At 58.0% G+C, this 19,901-nt stretch overlaps 1 protein-coding gene across 2 annotated transcripts in view; it reads right to left on the bottom strand.

The window, feature by feature from the left end:
* The window catches only part of PEPD (peptidase D), a 114,011-nt gene extending 102,535 nt beyond the window's left edge, over positions 1 to 11,476 (bottom strand). Inside the window, exons 1-3 of one of the 2 annotated variants that reach the window (XM_059998811.1) lie at positions 11,448 to 11,476; positions 2,820 to 3,003; positions 755 to 882 (exon numbers count right to left, since the gene is read on the bottom strand). In XM_059998811.1, the coding sequence (XP_059854794.1) occupies positions 755 to 882; positions 2,820 to 3,003; positions 11,448 to 11,464 (329 nt within the window). In that variant the 5' untranslated portion in view covers positions 11,465 to 11,476. The remainder of the gene's footprint in view (positions 1 to 754; positions 883 to 2,819; positions 3,004 to 11,447) is intronic. The other variant, XM_059998812.1, reaches the window with a different exon arrangement.
* Between the last annotated feature and the right edge of the window lie 8,425 nt (positions 11,477 to 19,901).

The raw sequence follows: 19,901 nt of genomic DNA, 5'->3' as shown, positions 1-19,901 counted from the left end.
TAAGCACTCTCCTGGCAGAAACGACACGCTGGAAGGCGGCGAGCATTTGGCAGGATCCTCTGATCACCTCAAGCATCCCCAGTTAAGTACAGCTTCTGCCTCAGTGCCTCTCTGAGCAGGCAGGAACGGCTTCCGCGAGGGGTGGACAGGGCCAAGGGCCCTGAAGCTGGCAGGCACCACAGATGATGAGGGAGGCAGCCGCTCAGGCTCACCCAGGCCTCTGGCCTCACACTTCTCCCACAGCACGGCCCTAGAGCACGACCCTGTCTCCCAGGTGAGCCAGCTGAGGCAGGGCCTACATCCTGGGGGCCACAGAGCCTAGCCCAGAGGCCGGCAGGCGGGAGGCACACAGTAACGCCCTGCACCGCACGTCAGTGATGGGCTTCAGAGAAGGGCCCCAGGCTGCCCTCCCCACCACACCCAGGGAGGGGCTGCCTCCCAATGACCCAGGCCAAAGCCTCGGGCATCTTAACAAAGCTGGGAATCCGGAATTTCAAGATTAATAATTAATAGTACCTCCGAACAAACGTGACCGTGGTCTGTGTCTCCAGCTCTGACACTCCTTCCCAGCAAAGGGTAACAGGCTCTGGCCCAGAGTAGGCTGTTAGCGGGCCTGCTCACTAACCCTCCCCCTTGCTAATTCTGCCTCCCGCCCCCCGCCGCTTGACACCCACAGCCCAGGCCCTGCACCCACCCCCACCCCAGCCAGCCAGCAGTCAGCAGGCACGGTCACACGCCCCGGGGTGCTCCGTACTTTCCCATCCAGGTGGCATGGCTGGCAGGTAACCTGGGCACGAAGAGCGTCGACATCCCAGTGTCCACGTCCATCGTGCCGTAGCAGCCTGGCTCGGTGACACCGAAGGCCCAGTGAAAGAAGGACTCCTGTGGCGGGAACAAGGACCCAGGTCACCCCGTCAGCAGGACAGCAACGTGAGGTGCAAGGAGAGAGGTGGGGTATCTGACCGAGCGCTTTCCTCCCCGCACCCTGGAGAGTCAGCTCGGGCTCCCTGGCTCTCGGAGCCTGACCCCCAGCCTCACACCACCCTCCACCACAGCACTCTGCCCCCCTGCACCAGCTGCAGGCTGCCGTCCCCGCCTTCCTCCTGGCTGGCTGCTCAGACCCTGCTTCAGGCCCGTGCCCCAGCCCCACCTGCACCCCACCTCACCGGCCACCCGCGTCAGGTCCCAGACAGGGCAGGTTAAGACACGGGTGCCCAGGAGCACCACAGGTTCGTCTCCGCCTTGCCCGCACTCCCCTCCCTCCCCCCACCTCTCTGCTACCCCCACTGCCTGCAGGCAGGCAAGATGCCACCTTGACTTAGACGCCCAGGCCAGGCATCTGCTCAGAAACGGACTCCTCCGTTTAGGACTTCTTCCTTCCTTCTCCCACCCCCGGGGCAGCTGATGACTTCAGTGTTTAGCATTAAACACGGAGCTAAAATAGCGTTACAAAGGTATGAAGCGGAGGAGGCGCTCTTCTAAAATTAATCTTGCATAGCACCAGTAAGAGAGCCAACAGCTGAGTTTAGGAGATCGGTTTTTAAGCCACAGACTATGGAAACCTCAAGAAGCATCAAGACTAGTCCGAGAAAACCTATTTAGACCCGCACGTCTCCAGCAACAGGGACGGCAGGCTTGCAGCTGCAAGAACGGCGCGGCAGAGGGAAGCCCTGCAGGAGGAGGTGCTTTCCACGGAAAACACTGGGCCGTGGCTCCCGGCAGTGGATCTCCGCCCGTGCCCTGCGGGGTGGACGCTGTCCAGCTGCAGAGGCCACGCCTTACCACCCGCTCTCCACACTTAGCTACCCTCTGGTTCCCCTGCCTCCTCCCTGATCCGGATGCTGGACGCCCATGTCCTCTCGGCTCTGCCTGCCCCTGGGGAGTTCCCAGCGCATCAGACCTCCAGTCAGGGCAGCGCAGGGAGGAGAGGAGAGCGCTAGACTTGGGGTCGGGAGATGGGTTCTAAATAATCCCAGCTCCACCTCTAGCAAGTCATTTTCCTCTGAGCCTGTTTCTTCATCTGTAAAGTGGGGCCGGCTCAGGGCCCTCCTGGCTTTCTGGGTGAGCTCCTCTGTCCAGTGTCCTCATTCTCGTTCCTGGGAACCGAGTGATGCCAGTGATTCTCAGCTGAGGCCACCACATCCAAGCTGGCTTCCTGCAGCTGGGCCACCCCTGCCCCACAGGGTTCCAGAACCTCGAGGAGCCCCTGGACCACTTCCCAGAGGAGGAAACCAAACCCCAGTGAGGGTCACAGGGTCGGCACCGGCCAAGCCGGGACCAATGCCCGGGCTGCCGACTCCTGCTCAGACCCTGCTCACATGCCTCCTCCCAGGACCTCTGCAGCCCCCGTCCTCCTTGCTGTGGCAGAATCTGGCCCCAGGAACTCAGCCCGCCCCATCTGCACCTCTCCCGGGCCAGGGAAGGCTGCCCAGCCCGCCCTCTGAGGTCCAATCCTGTGGATACTACCCCCGAGCCCAGAAAGCCCATCCCAAGCTCCACCAGTCAGAATTCATGCCGGCCTTCAGGGCTCACACCAAATACTGCCTCCTCCACGAAGCCTTGCCTGCTTGCTCTCCCAGGAGCATCGTCTCTCCAGACTCTGACCTGAGAGAGCTGAGGCTGGCTGGCGACAGCCCTGACCCCTACAGAGGGGGCTCCCTGGGGACCTAAGCCTCGGCCTGCTTTCAGAGAGCCTCTTCAGGGTCCCCCAGGGGGCAGAGCTGCCCAGGCCCACCAGGCCTGATGCTGGAGGAGGGCAGACAGCCCACAGCGGGCCTAGTGCACACTCAGAGATGTGGGAGGCTGCCGGCTGGGCTCACCTGGCGGAAGACGACCCCGGTGTCGGTGCAGTAGCGCTGAGTCTCCTCCCCTCCCTGCAGCACCACGACAGAGCCAGCCTGCACCGCCGGGTTCTTTCGCAGACGCTCACACAGGCGCCGCCTGTTCAGGGCAAAGAGCGCCAGCGGCACCTTCAGGGTTTCGTTCCCCAGCCAAAATGAGGGTCTGCAAAGACACAAGCACAGGCCGCCACGCAGGCTTCTGTTAGCATCACCAGGCGCGTCCCCCACCCAGAGGCAGGGCCCCCATTAGCACGTGGCAAGCCGGTCCAAGCTCAGCCTGCCCGTGACCTAGAAACAGCCCCTCACTGGGCCGCCGGAGGACCACGGGGGCTTGTCAACCACACCCTCCCCTCCTGTCCCTGGGCACTGGACCACAAGCGGGGAGGAGAGGCAGCTGGGTCTGTGTGACTGGTAGACGGGTGCAGCTCACGGAAGGAAAGTCTGCAGTGGTGTGCAGACACACCCCCAACCCCCAATTCCAGCCCTCAAGGAGCTTCCCATCCACGCGAGATCTGGCCCAGACGACACTGGATCCCTGCCCGTGTGTCTGCAGGCCGCCATCCTCTCTGCAAGTCACAGACCCAGCAGCCTGGCCTGTTCCTCACCTGAGCCGGGACACCCACCTGTCCCCAACACATACACAACACACACACACACACGCCCAGGGCACGCAGCACCAGGCCCTAAGCTGAGCCAGGCTCGCAGGTGCCACACGAGCAAGGAGGAGGCACAACACGGTGCACCCGGAGCGGCAGCCCTCGGGGTGCTGGCCCTGAGACGGCGGGCAGCAGGCACTGAAGGCCAGGCGGAGCCAGGCCTGGCACAGCAGGCGGGTGTCCCTCCTCACGCCCACACTGGCTTCCCTTTTCACTGAGAAAACACCCCCTATCCTCCTAGCACCCACTCTCCAGACCCCTCCTCCTTGGGCCCCTCTAGACAGCTGCTCCCACCCGAGGCTGCCCCTCCACCTGGGCATGGCCTGCCCCACCCCTCGCCTTTCTCCCCACCCCCGCCCCCCAAGTTGCTCCAGCATCAATTTTCCCCTCTCAGGACCATTCTCAGCATCCAGACATACAGGACCCTCACCCGGCTTGAAAATAAATAGATAAAAGCACTCCCCTTGACCCCCGTGCTCGCCAGCCGTCTGTTTCTCTCTCCCTTTGCAATAAATATGCTCTGAAGAGTCACCCAGCCCATCCCCGTGTCCTGGCCGCCCGTGCTCTCCTCAATCCACGCCAGCAGACCTTGGCCCACCCCCTCCTGCACTACAGCCCCTGCCAGGCCACAATGGCCCCGTGCTCCTGAATCTGCAGGTGGCTTCTCAGTCCTCAGGGGGCCTCGGTGCCCAGGACACTGGAGGCCACGCTCTCTGCTGAAACCCGGCCCCGCACCGGCCCCTCCGGGACCCCCTCCGTCCTCAGCTCACCTCCAAGCTGGAGCCCAGACCATGTGGCTCATCCCCATCTCCCACCCGGACAACTGCAGGATCTCTTAGCTGCTCCCGGCCCCAGCCTCTGCCACAGCCTGGTCCGCACCCACCCAGAGGGACCCTTGAAAAGTGGCAATCCCAGCAGGCATTACCCTGCTCAACCCCTCCCCGCCTTCTACTGCCCTTACAACATGGTGCAGACTTACTCCCAGCCACAGGCGCTGAGGGGAGCCGCACAGGCATCCCACCCTTCCCTGACCTGCGAGGACGCTCCCACTGGGGGCCTCCACTGCTGCTGTTCCCTGTGAGGAATGCTCTCTCCCAGGGCCTACCAGGCTCACATTCTTGCTTTACCCAGGCCTCTGGAGAAATGCTCCCCCTTCCCGGGAGCTTTTCCGATAACCCCATCCAAACCTATCCGCTACTCTCTTCCCGCCTCTCTAGAACCAGCATCGCTGCCGAACAGTATATATTCACTTGCTTGTTGTCTCCCCGGGTAAAGTGTAAGCTCTGTGAGGGCAGAGACCTTGCCTCCTTCCCGGCACCTAAAATAGTGCCATGTGAATGACTAAACAAAGGAAGGAAGTGCAGTCGTAGCAAGCGGGCCGGGGGCCAGCAGTCAGGCAGTGGGTGTGACGTGTGTTCGAGGGAGGCCCTGCAGGCTCTCTGGCCCGCAGGCAGCAGGCATGGAGGTCCAAGAGGGGAGGGACAGCCCAGAGCTGGTGCAAGGGAGGGGGCTCTGCCTGGGGCTGCAGTGAGAGTTGGGCAGATGGCACCTGCCCTCACGGCCCCGGGGCACCTCCCACACTCACCTGGCCATGGGACCCTCAGAGGAAGGTGACACCTCCTGCACGTCTTGGCTCCAATGGTACTTTCTCAGGATGGCTTTCCCTGGCTTCCCTCTCTAACCTTGCATCTCTCTCCCCGGCCTGTCCCCCCACTTAGCCCTGGGCCAGGCTTCCCCCACTCGTGTCTCCAAATCCACTCTCCCACTCTGTCCAGGCCTGGCCCACGAGGACCTCGTTAGCTCCAGGAGGATTTGGTGACTGGGAGGCAGAGCAAGAGGCTGGAGAGTGGGAAGAGATGGCGGAGGACAGAGAATCCATTCCCGGCTCCCTCCCTGGGGAAACCTGGAGCTACAAAGGCCGCTCATTCTCCCCCCGCCCAGCCTGCCCACGGCTGTGTAAGCCCACCCTGCATTACACTCTCTTCAGTCACCCCTCGGACTGAGGCTCGTCCAAGTCCCTGCTGAAAGGACGCGTTCACTGTCCGACATAAATGTGTCCTGGTGCTTGCTGGTGAGGTCCGCCTCTGTCCACTAGAATGGAAAGCCCATGAACAGAGAGATCTGGGTCTGCTCTGGTCCCTGCCGCCCCGTGCTAGCACTGTGTTTAGCACACAGCAAGTACTCAAGAAATATCTGCTGAGTGAACAACTGTCACAAGGTGCGGCCACCCACAGAGCTGTGCGAAGTTGCCACATCAGCCCCAGAGGCGCAGGAAGCAGAACCCTTGGGCCGGCCTGGCCAGGAAGGGTGGAGGGGTCTTGCCCACCCCGCACATGCTGACAGGACTATAGCCTCCCTGCTGTCCCCCTTCCCGGGCATGGGCCCCACTCACCCTCCTGGGCGGGTGGACACAAGAAGCCAGGGCTTCCTCTAAGCCGTGCCACTTGCTTGCCACGCTCAGCCACAAGGATGAAAGGACAGAGGTGACAGCTCACAAACACGCCAGCGCCCCAGCTGGCCGTGCTATCAGGAACTGAAAGTGCAGCCACCAGCACCCGTGCACAGAGTCCCCCAAGCTCCCTCCCATTCTTTCCCCTCACTCAGCAAAGCCCATGGAGGGGCTGGGCTCAGGGAAGAGCCTCGTCTCTACAGACTCCCAGCGGCCCAGAGTGAGCAGCACCAAGGCACTGCTGCAGATGGCCTCGGCCAAAGGTGCCTAGACCCATGCAGACTCAACAGCACAACTGCCTGAAAGTGCCCAGCCTCGGCCGGCGGCCTGCACAGCCCCACCCACCTCATCCCCCCCACCACCCCCATGCCTCACGCCCCACACACCTTCTTCCTTAAACACACCAGCTACCGGGTCCACCTGGACTGCCACCACGTCCCCACCTGGAACGCTCTCAGAAGGGCTGGGCTTTGTCTTATCCAGAACCTTCTGAGAGACCTGAATTCCTCAGGGCACCCAGACAGGACCTTTGTGGCCCAAGGGCCAAGCAGCCCAGGTCAAGACAGGAAACTCAATACGCTCCCCCCTCCTGTGAGCATCAGCTGCTCCTGCAAAATCTACAACACTATCTAGTCGTCCATGGGCTCAGCCGGAACAGAGGAAGGCAGCCTGGCCAGAGCCCCCAGGCACGCCGACGGCTGCAGTCATTCATCACGGCAGGGTACCCCAGAATCAAGGTTTATAGAGACATGCCCTTTGATTTCTCATGACATAAACCAACCCCTCAGAGAGAATGCTGGGCCCAGAGCCATCGCAGGTGGCTTCGCCCTGCAAGTTCAGCAAAAGCAGCACCCATAAAACATCCCCAACTGGTTTCTGCTGGAGCTTTTGCTAACTGGCACCCGGAATCTAAAAGGCAAAAGCCAGGTCGTCCCCGAGTCCAAGTATAAATAAGGCACTTTACTGCAGGCAGCCAAGGGCACAGGCAACGCCCGGGGAAGACCGCAGGGGCTGGCAGACGAGGGCTCCAGGGTATCAAAGAGACACACAGAACAAGCTCCAGCCCCCAGGGGCCAGCCCACCCCCTGCCAACTGCTAGAGCCCAGGACACGGCCAGTGACCAGCCCCCACGGGAGGTGTGATACCACTGCTCCAAAACTCTCCCGTCCCCCAGATCAGCACTGAGTCAGCCCCTCCTTTGACCTCAATGGCCACCTGCAGGGTTCTCACCCAAGGGATTCATGCATAGTGTTCAGGGAGTCCACCTACTTGGATGGGAAAAAAAATTATATCTTTAGTTTTTCTAACCTCACCTTTAAATTAACATTTTCTTCAATTATTAATGTAAGCAACAAGCCACAACAGTCTCGGCAGTGTGTGAATCTGTCACCAACAGAAATCCGAGGTATTTTCATGTCACCTTACTGATGTCACAGTACCTCAAAATACCACTTTTACTCATCACTACTTCAACACTGAGGTGGTTCTTAGACCTGCTGCTTTTATTATTTAATGTATAAAGAAGCATATACTACTATACCACAAATTTATTTCTTAACATCTTTATAACTGTATTTCCATATAATTGGTTTTCCCTGTAATCCTCTGTATTTTATTTCGTCACGCTGAGAGTCATGTAAAGGTCTCACGGATGCCCATGGGGTCCACAGCACAGACAAGGACAAGATCCCTGCACTAGGATGGGACACCACTTCTGGATGGGGCCATGCTGCTAAGCTTCCGGCAAGAGAGGCCAGTCAAGGACCGCCTGCTTCCTTGGCCATAGCCTCCAGCTCAGGCCAGGCACCGAGCCCACCGAGCCCTCCGGCTGCCTGTCAGCAGGGCCAGACCACTCACCCTGGCTGCAGGGGCCTCACGGCAGCTGGTCAGCATCTCCCACCCTGCCTACCTTTCTCCTGAGGAGGGTCGGGGGGCTAAGCACACACAGGGACCTGTGTGGAGTCAGACCAGGCCTGGGGAAGGGCATGGGAAGGCAAAGGGGCACTCGGTGGCCAGCCTGCCTCCCACAGACCCACCCCTCCCCCCAGCCCCCAAGGTCAACCCAATGCGTCTTCTCCAAGAGCACCAGGTTCATATCAGGGTGGGGACGGGCTCTGATCCAGAACCTGGCTCCTCCAGATACTTGCCCTCCAGAAATGCTGACTCCAGCGTGAACTATGACCCCACAGGCACACACCCAGGGCAGCTCACCTGCTGCTTATCACCGGGCAAAAGCCCTCTGGGCAGCAGCTCCCTGAGCGTCACTCAGTTAAAGAATTAAAGATACTCCTTCAGAGATATGGGGATATATGTTTATGTAGAGCTGATTCACTTTGTTATACAGCAGAAACTAACACACCATTGTAAAGCAGTTATACTCCAATAAAGGTGTTTTTAAAAAAAAAAAAAAGATACTCCTTCACCCTATTCAGAGTTCTGTTCCCACTCCCACCCACAGCTCCCTTCGTCAATCACTGAGGGCTCCGTGCAAAGCAGGATGGCATGTCGGACTAGTAAAGTAAATCCTCCTCTTATTCATTAGGCACCGTGTCACCTAGCACCAATCACTGGGCGGCCACAGGGCCCTGGAGACACAAACTGAACTGGTCCCTGGGCTCCAAGGATGCCGGAGAGACATGAAGGGGAGCAACCTCTCACCCAACCGTGATGGGCAGGAGTGCAGATGAAGAAGAGCATCCTCCTGCCAGTGGGAAAAACTGGGATTCTCTGGAATATTGAGCAGGAAGCCTTGACTGGAGGTCAGGAGGGAGGGGGGTCAGGAAAGGCTTCTAGGAGGAGGAACCATCTGAGCTGAATCTGCAAGTATGTGAACAATATGTCAGAGGATGAGGACTCTCCAGGGCCAGCCGGTGAGTGGGCAAAGGGAGGTGGAGAAAGGAAAAAGCCATGTGGGGGAGCCGATGCAGCAGGTCTGGCAACAGCAGAGAAGTCTCATCTCTGTCCATGGGAAGCTCGAGGCATGACTCAAGGAGAAGGCAGGGCTCCCTCCCACCAAGTGATATTGGATTAGGGGAGGGGCTGGAGACGACCTCAAGGCAGACTCTCTGGGGGCTGTGGGACCCTCTGTCTCAAACTTGAAGTCCCTGCCCAGGCTGGCAGGACAGAGCAGGATCAGCCCTTAAACACCCCCCAGAAGAGCTTCTGAAGTTTCTAGTTGAATCTGAGATACCAGCTTAGGGCTTCCACTACTCCCCCCATCACGTGGAGCACACTCCAAGCACCCAGGCCTCCCTGGGCCCAGGGTCTAGAAGGACTCTCCAGGCAACCAAATCCAACTCCTGGGGAGCCTGTGGCTGTGACTTGACGGTATGGTGCCTCATTATGCCTGACACTCTCATCTGTCCTGTGTATGCAGCTGGGCACCGAGCTTTGCTGGAAACACACTGGCAGCCTCTTCCACTTAAAGAATCTGCTGGGCTCTAAGTGTCCAGCAGGGTAACCCATACCAGCCTGGCACGGCTCTTGCCAAGCAGATCCTGCCAATCTCTGGAAGCTGCCTGCACCTGTCAGGTCTCCCTTCCGATTACACACCTCTCCAAGGCCTCTGTCACTCAGTTTTCCTGCTCCATGGCCCAGAGAATCAGTTTTGCTATAAGCGCCCTCCTTCCAGGATTCAGCCAGCTCTAGACTCACCGCCCATCCAATCACCAGCCTGGCTCCCTGTCTCTTCAGGAGAGCAGCAGACCTCAAGCCAGCATGGAGCCCTGAATCCAAATGCAGCCCCTGGAACTCCCTGTGACCACCTGGTGGCCCAGATATAGGGGTAACTGACCCACATCTGGACATGGCCTACACCTACTGCTCACTCTGCTCTTTAAGACAGGGTCACAGCGTTTCCCTGGTGGCGCAGTGGTTGAGAGTCCGCCTGCCGATGCAGGGGACACCGATTCGTGCCCCGGTCCGGGAAGATCCCACATGCCGCGGAGCGGCTGGGCCCGTGAGCCGTGGCCGCTGAGCCTGCGCGTCCGGAGCCTGTGCTCCGCAATTGGAGAGGCCACAACAGTGAGAGGCCCGCATATCGCAAAAAAAAAAAACAAAACAAGACAGGGTCACAGGCTGGGTTCAAGGATCTGGCCCTAGATTCCTTGACACTCATCTGGGACTTTGCAAGCATAGCTCTCTGCCTCAGGGGTGCTCAAGGACTAGCACAAATATCATCCAGGGAGTGAAGCCTACCCACACTCTCCTCTGAGCTCAGAATCCATGCCCGTCAATGGCACACACCAAGACTAGAGGCATGACACCTACCCCAGTGGCCCATGAACACGTAAGGGTAGGCCCAGTACTGTTCCTGGAATACAGCAGGTGCCTATTAAGTGCTTGATTTGCATGTCCTAAGCTCTCCCAACCTTGGAGTTGGGGGCCAACTGAGGGGGCCATTTTCTGTTGCCACTCTCCCTACCTTCCAAAAAGAGAGATGCATTTAGTCCCAGTGCCCCCATTCTGATCTCATTTCCAGCCTGGCATCTGGGGCACTGCCCTCTCTCTACCACTCCCCTTCCCAGCCCCCAGCATCTCCAGGCCCAAATGCCGCCCCCATAATTGGCCCTTGCCCTGAACTCATATATAGCCCAGGGGATAGTCTTCTCAAAAGCAGATCTGAGCAGACTAAAAACCCTTGGAAGTTTCCAGTCCCTTAGGACAAAGTCCGGAAAAGCCAGCTGGGACACTGCCCTCCAGCACAGGGACACGCTCCACTGTCCCCCGTCCCCAGAACACTCTGAACTCTCAACCTTTGTTCAGATGTTCCTTCATCAGGGACACTCCCCAACGCTTCAGTGAGCCCACCTGTCCACATCTCCTGCCACTAGGACCATTCAGCATTCTTTCATTCATCAGAATTTATGAAGCATCTACTACGTGCAAGACAGGTACTAACAATGTCCAGGAGCACACGAGACAAAGGCCCTGACCTCACACTTTAAATGGAGAGAAGACAAGAAACGAGTTGTTTCTTTTTTTGTTGTTATGTACTATATAATTTACCAGGTGGTGATAAGAGTAGGATAGGTGCTTAGGGAAGTCTTCTCTGAGAAGTTCCATCTGGCCCTGAAGGAAGAGGAGAAGTGCCCCGCTAGGGAGGGGATTCCACGCCCATCTCAAACGCTGCCTCCTCCCGAGGGCCCCCAGGTCCCCAGCGCCCTGGCAACGCAGTTTTCCCATCTGAGGGTCGTGACCGTGAATGTGCGCGTGGACCCCACCTCGGCCGCACAGTGGGGACTCCACACGCGCGGGTGGGGCCTGAACGCCACTGCGGCCCCGAGGGAAGTGGGCAGTGGCCAGGGAGCTGACTGGGACGCGCAGCCAGACGCCCCGCGCTGGACGCCCAACCCGCGCGAAGAAGCGCGCTGCCCGCGGCCACACTGCACGCCCGGCGGGGACGCGGCCCTGCAACGGGGCTCTCAGCCACTGTCCAGCCGGGAGGCCCAAGCCCCCGCTCCGCGCCGCCATGCAAGGGCCGGGGACAGCAACAGCACTCACCCGGTGGCCGCCGCCATGCTTGCCCAGCTCCAGCGTCACGTGAAGTGAGGCGTCAGCTGAGCCCCACCGGGTCCCACTTCGCGGGGCGGGGCCTGGGCGGGGCCAGGAGCCATTGCCCCGCCTCCTCTAGTGAAAAGGCTCCGCAGGACCCGGAGGGGCGGAGCCCTGAAGGAGGAGATGAATCTATCTACTCGCCGGCCCCCGGCTGCAGGCGAGGGGCGGGGCTCGGGTGGAGGCAGAGGCCTTTCCAGAATAGGAGGGAACTTCCCGGCGCAGTGGATACCTTGATTCTGACCCTGACCTGGCGTCCCAGCCTGCCCAGGGGAAGGACACCTTGGGAGAGGGAGCCTCTGACCCAGTCAAGGGACGGGGCAGAGGTGACAGCTGTTGTTTAAGAAGGGAAATGGCTGGAGCAAAGCCCAGGGCAATTGGAATAAACTAAAAGTTCAGTGTCCAGGAGGGGGGTGTGGGAGTGAGAGGTGCAGCCTCAGAGGTAAGCAAGGGTCAGATCTTGCACCGCCTTGAATATGGGGATGGGGAGTTCGGTCTGTTGGGCCCTTTCCAAGCTCCTTCAACTGCAGAATGGAGAAGGACCTGGGGACAGGGAGGCCAGTGAGGAGGGCTGGGGAGAAGTGGGCACAGGGAGGGCACAGTTCAGAAGAACTGTGGGCATCCCCCTCTGCCCTGCTGGGTACTCTTGTTGGGTGCAGTGTCCTCCAGAAGGCTGGGGAGTGGGACAGGAAGGGTGGTGGTAAGTAGATGTTCCAGGGGAGCTCCCTGTGTTGCCGGTGCCTTAGAATAATAGTAATACTAACAGGTACGGGGCACTCAGTGTGCCCCAGTGCTTTACAAATGTCAGTTCACTGAATCCTCACAATAGCCCTGTGAGGTAGGCTCTGTCCTTAATGCCATTTTACAGATGAGGAAACCGAGGCCCAGAGAGGTGGATAACTCACCTGAGTTCACACAGGGGCTGACCTCATGCAGTAGTGAGTTGGTAGTGATTCACACTGGCTCAGTAAAGGAAGGGGCCCCAGGGCTGATGGGAGAGGTTACCCCTTGAGTCCCAGCCCCCACGAGGGTTATGCAGATGTGTGTGGACAGGATGTGAGGCCCAGCACGTGCCCCTGGGCTTCTTTACCCCACCCCCAGCTATCTCACAGCTAGAAGTAGCTTCTCTTTGAAGACCTTGGGTTTGGGAGTGCCTCTTGTTTCTTTGTCAGAACAAGAATGCGGGTCACCATGGCTGAGCTAGGGAGGCCCCAGGGACTCGGAGATGGAGAAGCAGCTGTTGTTTGTTCCCACAAAGCTGGGAAGAGAGCAGGCCCCTTAAAGAGGGGGAGGAATCAAACGAGAGCATAAGCAGGGTGGGTGACACAGCGTGCCTGCTTCAAGTCCTAGCACCATCCCGGGTTTACTCATCTGACAGGTGGGGGCTAATGGTATCACCTCACGGGGCTGCTGTAGGGTTTCATGAGCAGACATCCAGGCACCTTCAGCCTGTGGCACAGCTAAAACGGCCAAAGCCATGAGGAGGAAGGTGGCACCTCTAGACAGCCCTTCCCACCTCCCTGACAGAGATAAGACCAAGGAGAGTTGATGGAAGAGGGAAACTCCATCCTTCCTCCCCCTTCCCGCTTCCTCCAGGCAGGACCCCAGAGACGATCTGTCCGCCCTCTTGCCAGTTTCCAGGGAGGAGAGCAGAGGTATAAGCCCCACACCCCACTGCCCAGCCCATTGCCCTGAGAACTTGGACCCGCCCCCACTTCCCATTAAGCAGTTTCCCACCTTCAGCTAAAGAGACTGGACACTTTTTAAAAATAACGAAGGGTGAGCAGAATGAGCTTTTTTTTTTTTTTTTTTTTTTTTTTTTGCCGTACGTGGGCCTCTCGCTGTTGTGGCCTCTCCTGTTGCGGAGCACAGGCTCCGGACGCGCAGGCTCAGCGGCCACGGCTCACGGTCCAGCCGCTCCGCGGCATGTGGGATCTTCCCGGACCGGGGCACGAACCCGTGTGCCCTGCATCGGCAGGCGGACTCTCAACCACTGCGCCACCAGGGAAGCCCCTCATGCTCTTTTGTGGAAGGAAAACCTGCCCGGGAGCTAATCACAGCCCCTCCACCATTTATTTTGACAAAAAATATGTGAAAATTAAGCCAACTGCCAGCTCTGCGTGCTTATTAATATGAAAAAGAAGTAATTATCCTAAACAGCCACAAGATAATAGGGGGAGGGCACCTACCAGCTGAGTGGAGCTCCCTTGTTTGTGGGCAGTGCTGGGGGGTGGGAGCGGCCTGCCCCTGATTCCTGCCCACCCTGGTCTGTCTGGATGGAGGGTTTGCCCTGCCAGTGAGCCTGGCACAGAGGGCTGCCCTGCTACTGCTCACGCCTCCCCATCAGAGGCTCTGGCAGGGCTGTCCCCACCCGCCCCCCACCCCTGATCAGGGCTCTGGCAGGGGCTCCAGGAGAAGCAGCCTTGGGAGTGGGTGAAGATTACTCAAGCAGGGCCGACCCTGAACGCTGCAGGAAGCCAGGAGGCAATTGGGAAAAGATTGATTTTAGAGAGCTGGAGCCAGAGAGTATAAATCAGCAAGGGAGAGCTCCAGCCAGCACACTCAGGCCTCACACAGCGTCCCCTCTGAGGTCATAGACTGTTGGTTGAAACAGTCTCCCCTCATCGTGACCTACAAGTGGCTGGGAAGCGTTTGCGCTCAGCCAGCCCAGTGGCCAGGGCATCACGACTCTCAGGAAGTGCCCTGCCCCAGCCAGAGACCACAGAGAAACTTGGTCCCAGGAAGGCTTCTCCTGGGAGCTCCCATGGCTCCCTTTGTCCCTGTGACACTGCCAGGTTTCCCTGCTCTGCCCACACCGCTCGACCCGGGCACAAAGCTCCCGCAGCTCCATGGACCCTGCTGATGGCTGGCTGCCTGGAGGTGGTTGGCCCAGAGGTGGCAACCAGCCAGACTCTGACTTGGGGCCTCGCAGGGACGTCCCTGCAAGAGCAGGACACGGGCCCCCTCCATCTTCTGCTACATCAGAGGATGCTGGTCTGCCGGAAGGCTCTGTGTGACCACACTGGATGCCAGCTCTGCCCTTACTACCAAGCTGTCTCACGTGCCAGTCTGGGAGGGGGCGGGGCCCAGACCCTGCGCTGGAGATCTGGACCGAGGAGGAAGAGGGGCCCTCAGCACTGGCCCCAAGGAACCCACCATCTGGGAGGGCCGAGAGCAGGGCTGTGTGACGAGTTGGGGGTTCCTGAGAGATTCTGAGCAGGAGAGCAGTGGGGTCCGAGCCCATATCTGGCGCAGGAGGTGCTGGCAAGAGGCTCTGTGCTAACTGCATAGGGGCACCAGCCTTGGTGGTGAAACCCACACAGGGCGGCATGTGGGGTTTTTGTGACTATTTGCTTTTCCTGACGATGGAAGACTGGGCTCAGGAAACTAGCACCGAAGAGACTGAACAGAAGGAAGAGAAGGGTGCAGGCATGTGCGGGTGGGAGAGGGGAGATGGGGGTGGCATAGTCTAACCCAAGCTCTTCCCTAGTAGGGAAGGAAGGAGCGTGATAGAAATGAAACGCCCAGGAGACCACCTCTCCATCACGGATCTGGTGGATCCCAGCCCTCAGCCTCTGCAACATCAGCAGTAGCGGCAGCCATAGCTCTCCAACTCCCGGGGCCAGCCTGGCCTGCTCCTTCCTCCAGACCATGCCACAGCCGTCACCACCATCCCTCAGCACCCCCAGAGGAGCCCCACACCACGTCACACTCCTCCTGCCCTTCCTGGCCCCGCCCAGCCCTCCTGGGTATCCATCTTCCTGCAGGAAAGAGGCAGGCAGCAGCCCGGGGGGGCGGGGGTGGGGTGCCTTCCCTAGGAAGCCCCATCACTGCCTCAAATGAAGTGGTCCCTGCTGAGCACTTTGCCAAGGTCTATGAGGCAGTTCAAGATGAGAAATGGAACGGTGCCTTCGGAAAGGCAAATCATTCCAACAGCACCTTAAAAACATCGAAGGAAACAAGCTCTTTGTGTGTGTGTGTGTCTGTGTGCGTGTGTGTGTGTGAAAATGGGAGTATATTGTTTTTCACTGTTTGAAAGACTGTTTTCTCATCTTGAAATCACAAGCTGTTTTCTTCCAGAGAGACTTATAAATACATCCAATTATCGACGTTCCATATAGGAAATAAAGTTCTGAAATGGTTTTCTTGCGCGCACGCGGAGTGGGCTGGCCAGGTTGCACAGGTGATAATTACTTTTATTTCTTCCGAGTCGTGCCAGTGCCGAGTGGCTTGTCTCTCCACCTTTTATTGCTTTCACTTTTATTGCATTTCCCATGTTGTGTGGGGCTATTCATTGGTGTAACTTTATTACCACGTTCCAAGATCTTGATAAAATGAATGAAATTCAAAAGTATGAGTGTTGGGTTCTGTGGCTTGTGTTCTGTGGCTTGTGTCCTGGAGAGAAATCTCACCGGGGGGTGGGCTCTCCCTCTGCCCCGCTCCAAGTTGTTGAATGTCTCTGACGTTCCTGCTGACATTCACAACTGCCCCTCTCGTGGGTTTCCGTCAGGGTGTCATTTTAAGGGGGATGCCTTCTGCCCTTCATGAAATCACCCACAGACTATGTCCCCAGCAGCCACCTAACCTGTCTATGCCACCAGCAGAACTGGGGTCACCTGCGACTCCTCATTCTCCTGACCTCACATCTGTCCGCTTTTCCTCCTCAGTGCCTTGTCCCACCCCCCGCCATGTCCCCCACCTCTTCCTCCCTGCGGCCCCTTCCCACTTCCCCATGTCAACGCCAAGCCTCCGGGGCTGCCTGCCTGCAGTCTCTTCCCATTTTAAGCCCCATGCTCATCAGCGTTCTTTGTAACAAAGAGCCCCTGAGTCTGGTCATCCTCAAGTAGAGGATGTGTCAGGAGGGGGTTAGGAGGCACATCTGAAGGAGAGGCCGACTCAGAAAACAGAAGGGAACCAGGCAGGCTGGTAGCTAAGTGCACAGCCAGGCCACACCACACACTGCTGCCCTTAATTGTTGCCACTACCCCTACTCTTGGACATCACCTTGGACTGACACAGCATCCAGCATCCTGGCTTCACTCCCTGCATGGCCAAAGCCCTTGGCGGGCAGTGTAGCCACTGACAGAGCCCAAGCCTCACGCCCATGCTCTGGCCATCTTGTCCCTTTGGGCTTCTGCAGAGGGGAAGGAAGGGTTGGGAGCCCGGCATCTCACTAAATCCAATTCTCCCAACAGGTGGGGGTTAAGATGCTGGGAGATATACACAAATCCCTGTGACACACAATATTGTGGGTACCAATTTGGGGTGCCAGCAGCTCCCCCAAATAAAACCTTGAAAAGGTCAACTTGGACAAACTAGTCCTGAGTATTGCAATCAAAAATTCTAGAAGGCAGCGATTTTCATTTCAGCACAAGTGTGAGTTTCTTGTTTCATGGTTTTTCTTTTCAGTTTACATGAGAGGATACATCATCTTCATTTCTTTAGCTCTAAAGGTCTTACCTAGCCCTGCCTCCATATCATTGCCTAATAAACATCCCCAAGCACGAACAGCCTGTTAGAAATCATGTGGTGGAGAAAGAAAAGAAGTACATGGACTTCAGAATCAGAAGCCTGGGTCCCCTGACTTCTCTGGTCCTCACTTTTGCCATTTGGAGACAACAGTGTGCTTTTGCTTCCCGTAAGAGGCAGTTCTAAGGGGCAGAGGAGACCTTGAACACCAGGGCTCTTGGGGAACAGTTTGACACTATACAAATATAGCAGTGGTCACTTTCCTTATTATGATACTTATTATCCGAGAGCATGTGCACGGAGGTTAGGAATGTGGATGCAGGAACCTAGATCCCATTCCTGGCTTTTTTACTTTACTCACTGTGTGGTGCTGGGCAAGTTATCCAACCTCTGTGAGCCTCAGCTTCTGCCTTGGTAAAGTGGGGCTGATGGGTCTCTGCTCAGAGGATTGTTGAAGAGATTAGATGGGTGATCCCATAAGACCCTCAGCACAGCCCCTGGCTCAGGATGGCTGCCATCCTTATTTCAGTGGTCATGTGAGAAGTAGGGACAGCAGGAAAGCACCAGGACCCTCATCCTCAAGGAGTGAAGGTGGGCAAGATGCCCCATGACGTCACTCTTAACCCTGCCCACCTACAGAACAACTTTGACACAAATGGGTGAGTCCGTAGCCCCAAGCCAAGATGGTCAGTGCTTATTCCCTTCAAGAGGACTGGCTGGCTCTTGGGGCTGCCTAGCCACTGCGAGCCAGCCCTGCTCCCTATACATGAGCTGGCAGTCCAGCCAAACACAGAGATGCTGAAGAGATGCAGGAAAACGGATGAGTGGGGAAGGCTGCAGAGAGGGCATCCCTGCTGCACCCAGGGCTTTTGGCCCTGCCTATGAAGCCAGCAGGGCTCTGTTCGTAGGCATGGGTTTGCACGTAGGGAAGAGGGGCTGCAAGGAGTTGTGTGAGAGTGGTTAGGGACACACAATAGATTGCAAAATCGGTCTCAAATTCTCCTTGCTGTGTCCACGTCCTTGCTTAGTGATGCTGCCGCCCCTCCCATCCAGAAGTACTGTTTATTTCACCAGCCCTTGAATCTGGATTGGCCACGTGACTCACCTTGGATAATAAGACATTCACAAAAGCAGAGGCCTCGGAAAGGGCTCACCCACCGGGGCCGACCCTCCTGCCACGCTTGGGAGCCCTGCCACCGGATGAAGATGCCCTAGTTAGCCTGCCAGAATGTAACATGCCCGTTCGACAGCCTGCCAACCAGCAGACACACAGGCAAGGCTGGCTTGAACTATCAGCCTCCAGCCAACCCAAGGACTGGCTGCAGACCCACGAATGAGTCCAGCTGAGACCGGCCGCGCCGGCCCCAGCATCCCGAGCCGTGTAAACGGTTGTTCTGAGCCATTACACTGGATGATTTGTTATGCCGGGTTATCACACGGGGCAGAGGGAGGAGAGCCTGAAACTAACACCCCGGAGGGGAGGCTGGGGACAGAGGCCGCAGGGGCTGCTTTCACGTGGAACTCTGGGAGGTGCAGGGTCCCAGCAGCACCCGCCGTGGGGCCCTGGGGAGAGAGCGTGACCATCAACTCACCTCTACCTGGAGCGTGGTCTGGCTGCCGGGACCTCGATTCTGCCCGGCACGGTGTGGTTGCACCGCCTTGGGGGCGTGGAAAGGCACCACCCTCACGTAGCTCTGTTTCTGCACGAGGGAGACTGGGCAGCGGTGGTGCAGAGACGTGGTGCCCCCAGTGGAGCTTTCTGGGCAGCCCACTTGAAGCACAGGAAGTGGGAGGACTCTGAGTTTCCTTAAGAATCCCTCTGGGGACCCCACCAGGAACACCTGAAAGAGACTTTTAAGGGGACTGGAGGGCCCCTGTAACAGAGATGGTGCTGGAGCCAATTAAATCCAAACGATTATGCCAGTGGCGCCTCGTGTGCACCTTGGGTGCAGCAAAAGCCAGTGAGCCCGGCCTGGGAACTTGGCCTGCACTGTCACACCCCAAAGCAAGGCCAACGTGGGGCGCACATAGCATGGGGTTGTACCTGGGTAGCCTGGAGGGGTAGCTGAGAGGTGACTGTCAGCAGGGAGTTCACCCCAAGGCTAGCCTTGCTCAGACAGACCCAAACCTTGTGGGAGACCGAGCACAGAGGGTGAGGAGAGCCCTGCTCTTTCCAAAGCAAAGCACCTTCTCACCTAGATGAAGACAAGCGTCCCGCTGCAGAGACGCCTGCCCAGGTCCAAGGCTTGCACTGTCCAAGCTGAGCGCCTGCCCCACTTCCAAGAGCTGGTCGTTCTATCCGGGGCATCTTTTACAAAGATTAATAGGTACCCAAGACGTTGCCGCCGCTGTGCTCAGTCCAGACAGCAGCACAGTCTCCGAATCAGATGTCAAGTTCACCGGCAACTTCGGGAGCCGGCAGGGGTCTCACTCGCTTCCCCATCCTGTCTGGACATTCCGTTCAAACAGTCTTTGGGAAAATTACAATTTTATTTCCAGAGCTCGGAGATCAATATTCAGGGCTTGAGGGAGAATTTACTGAAAATCATCTCACAGTGGAAACGCCAGAAGCAGGAGCTTCGGCACATGCGGCTCCTCCCAGATCACGAATCCGCCCGCAGGACCAGCTGCTGGCCCAGCACGGGGCCTCTGTCAGCTTCCTCCGGGGGAGGCTGGGCGGCCGACCAGGGCAGCAGTGCCGGTCGTGGGTGGGCAGCCAGGCCTTCTTTATGGGGGGTCTGGGAGGAGAATGGACCTAGCGTCTCCCCCGGCCACCACCTCTGCTGGAGGGAGAAGGAGGCCTAAACTGGGATGAGAAGAGCTCCCAGAATCTTTGTGGAGGCTCACGGAGCTCCGTCTGCAGAACTGGCTGCACGGAGAACCAGTTTTAACTTGGGATCTAGCAGACTCTGTCCCTTCTGTCACCAAGGGCAC

The sequence above is a fragment of the Delphinus delphis genome, chromosome 20 (genome assembly GCF_949987515.2).
Source record: "Delphinus delphis chromosome 20, mDelDel1.2, whole genome shotgun sequence".
Classification (NCBI taxonomy): domain Eukaryota; kingdom Metazoa; phylum Chordata; class Mammalia; order Artiodactyla; family Delphinidae; genus Delphinus; species Delphinus delphis.
The sequence above is the reverse complement of the archived record's forward strand: the minus strand, read 5'-3'. Positions and strand labels throughout refer to the sequence as shown.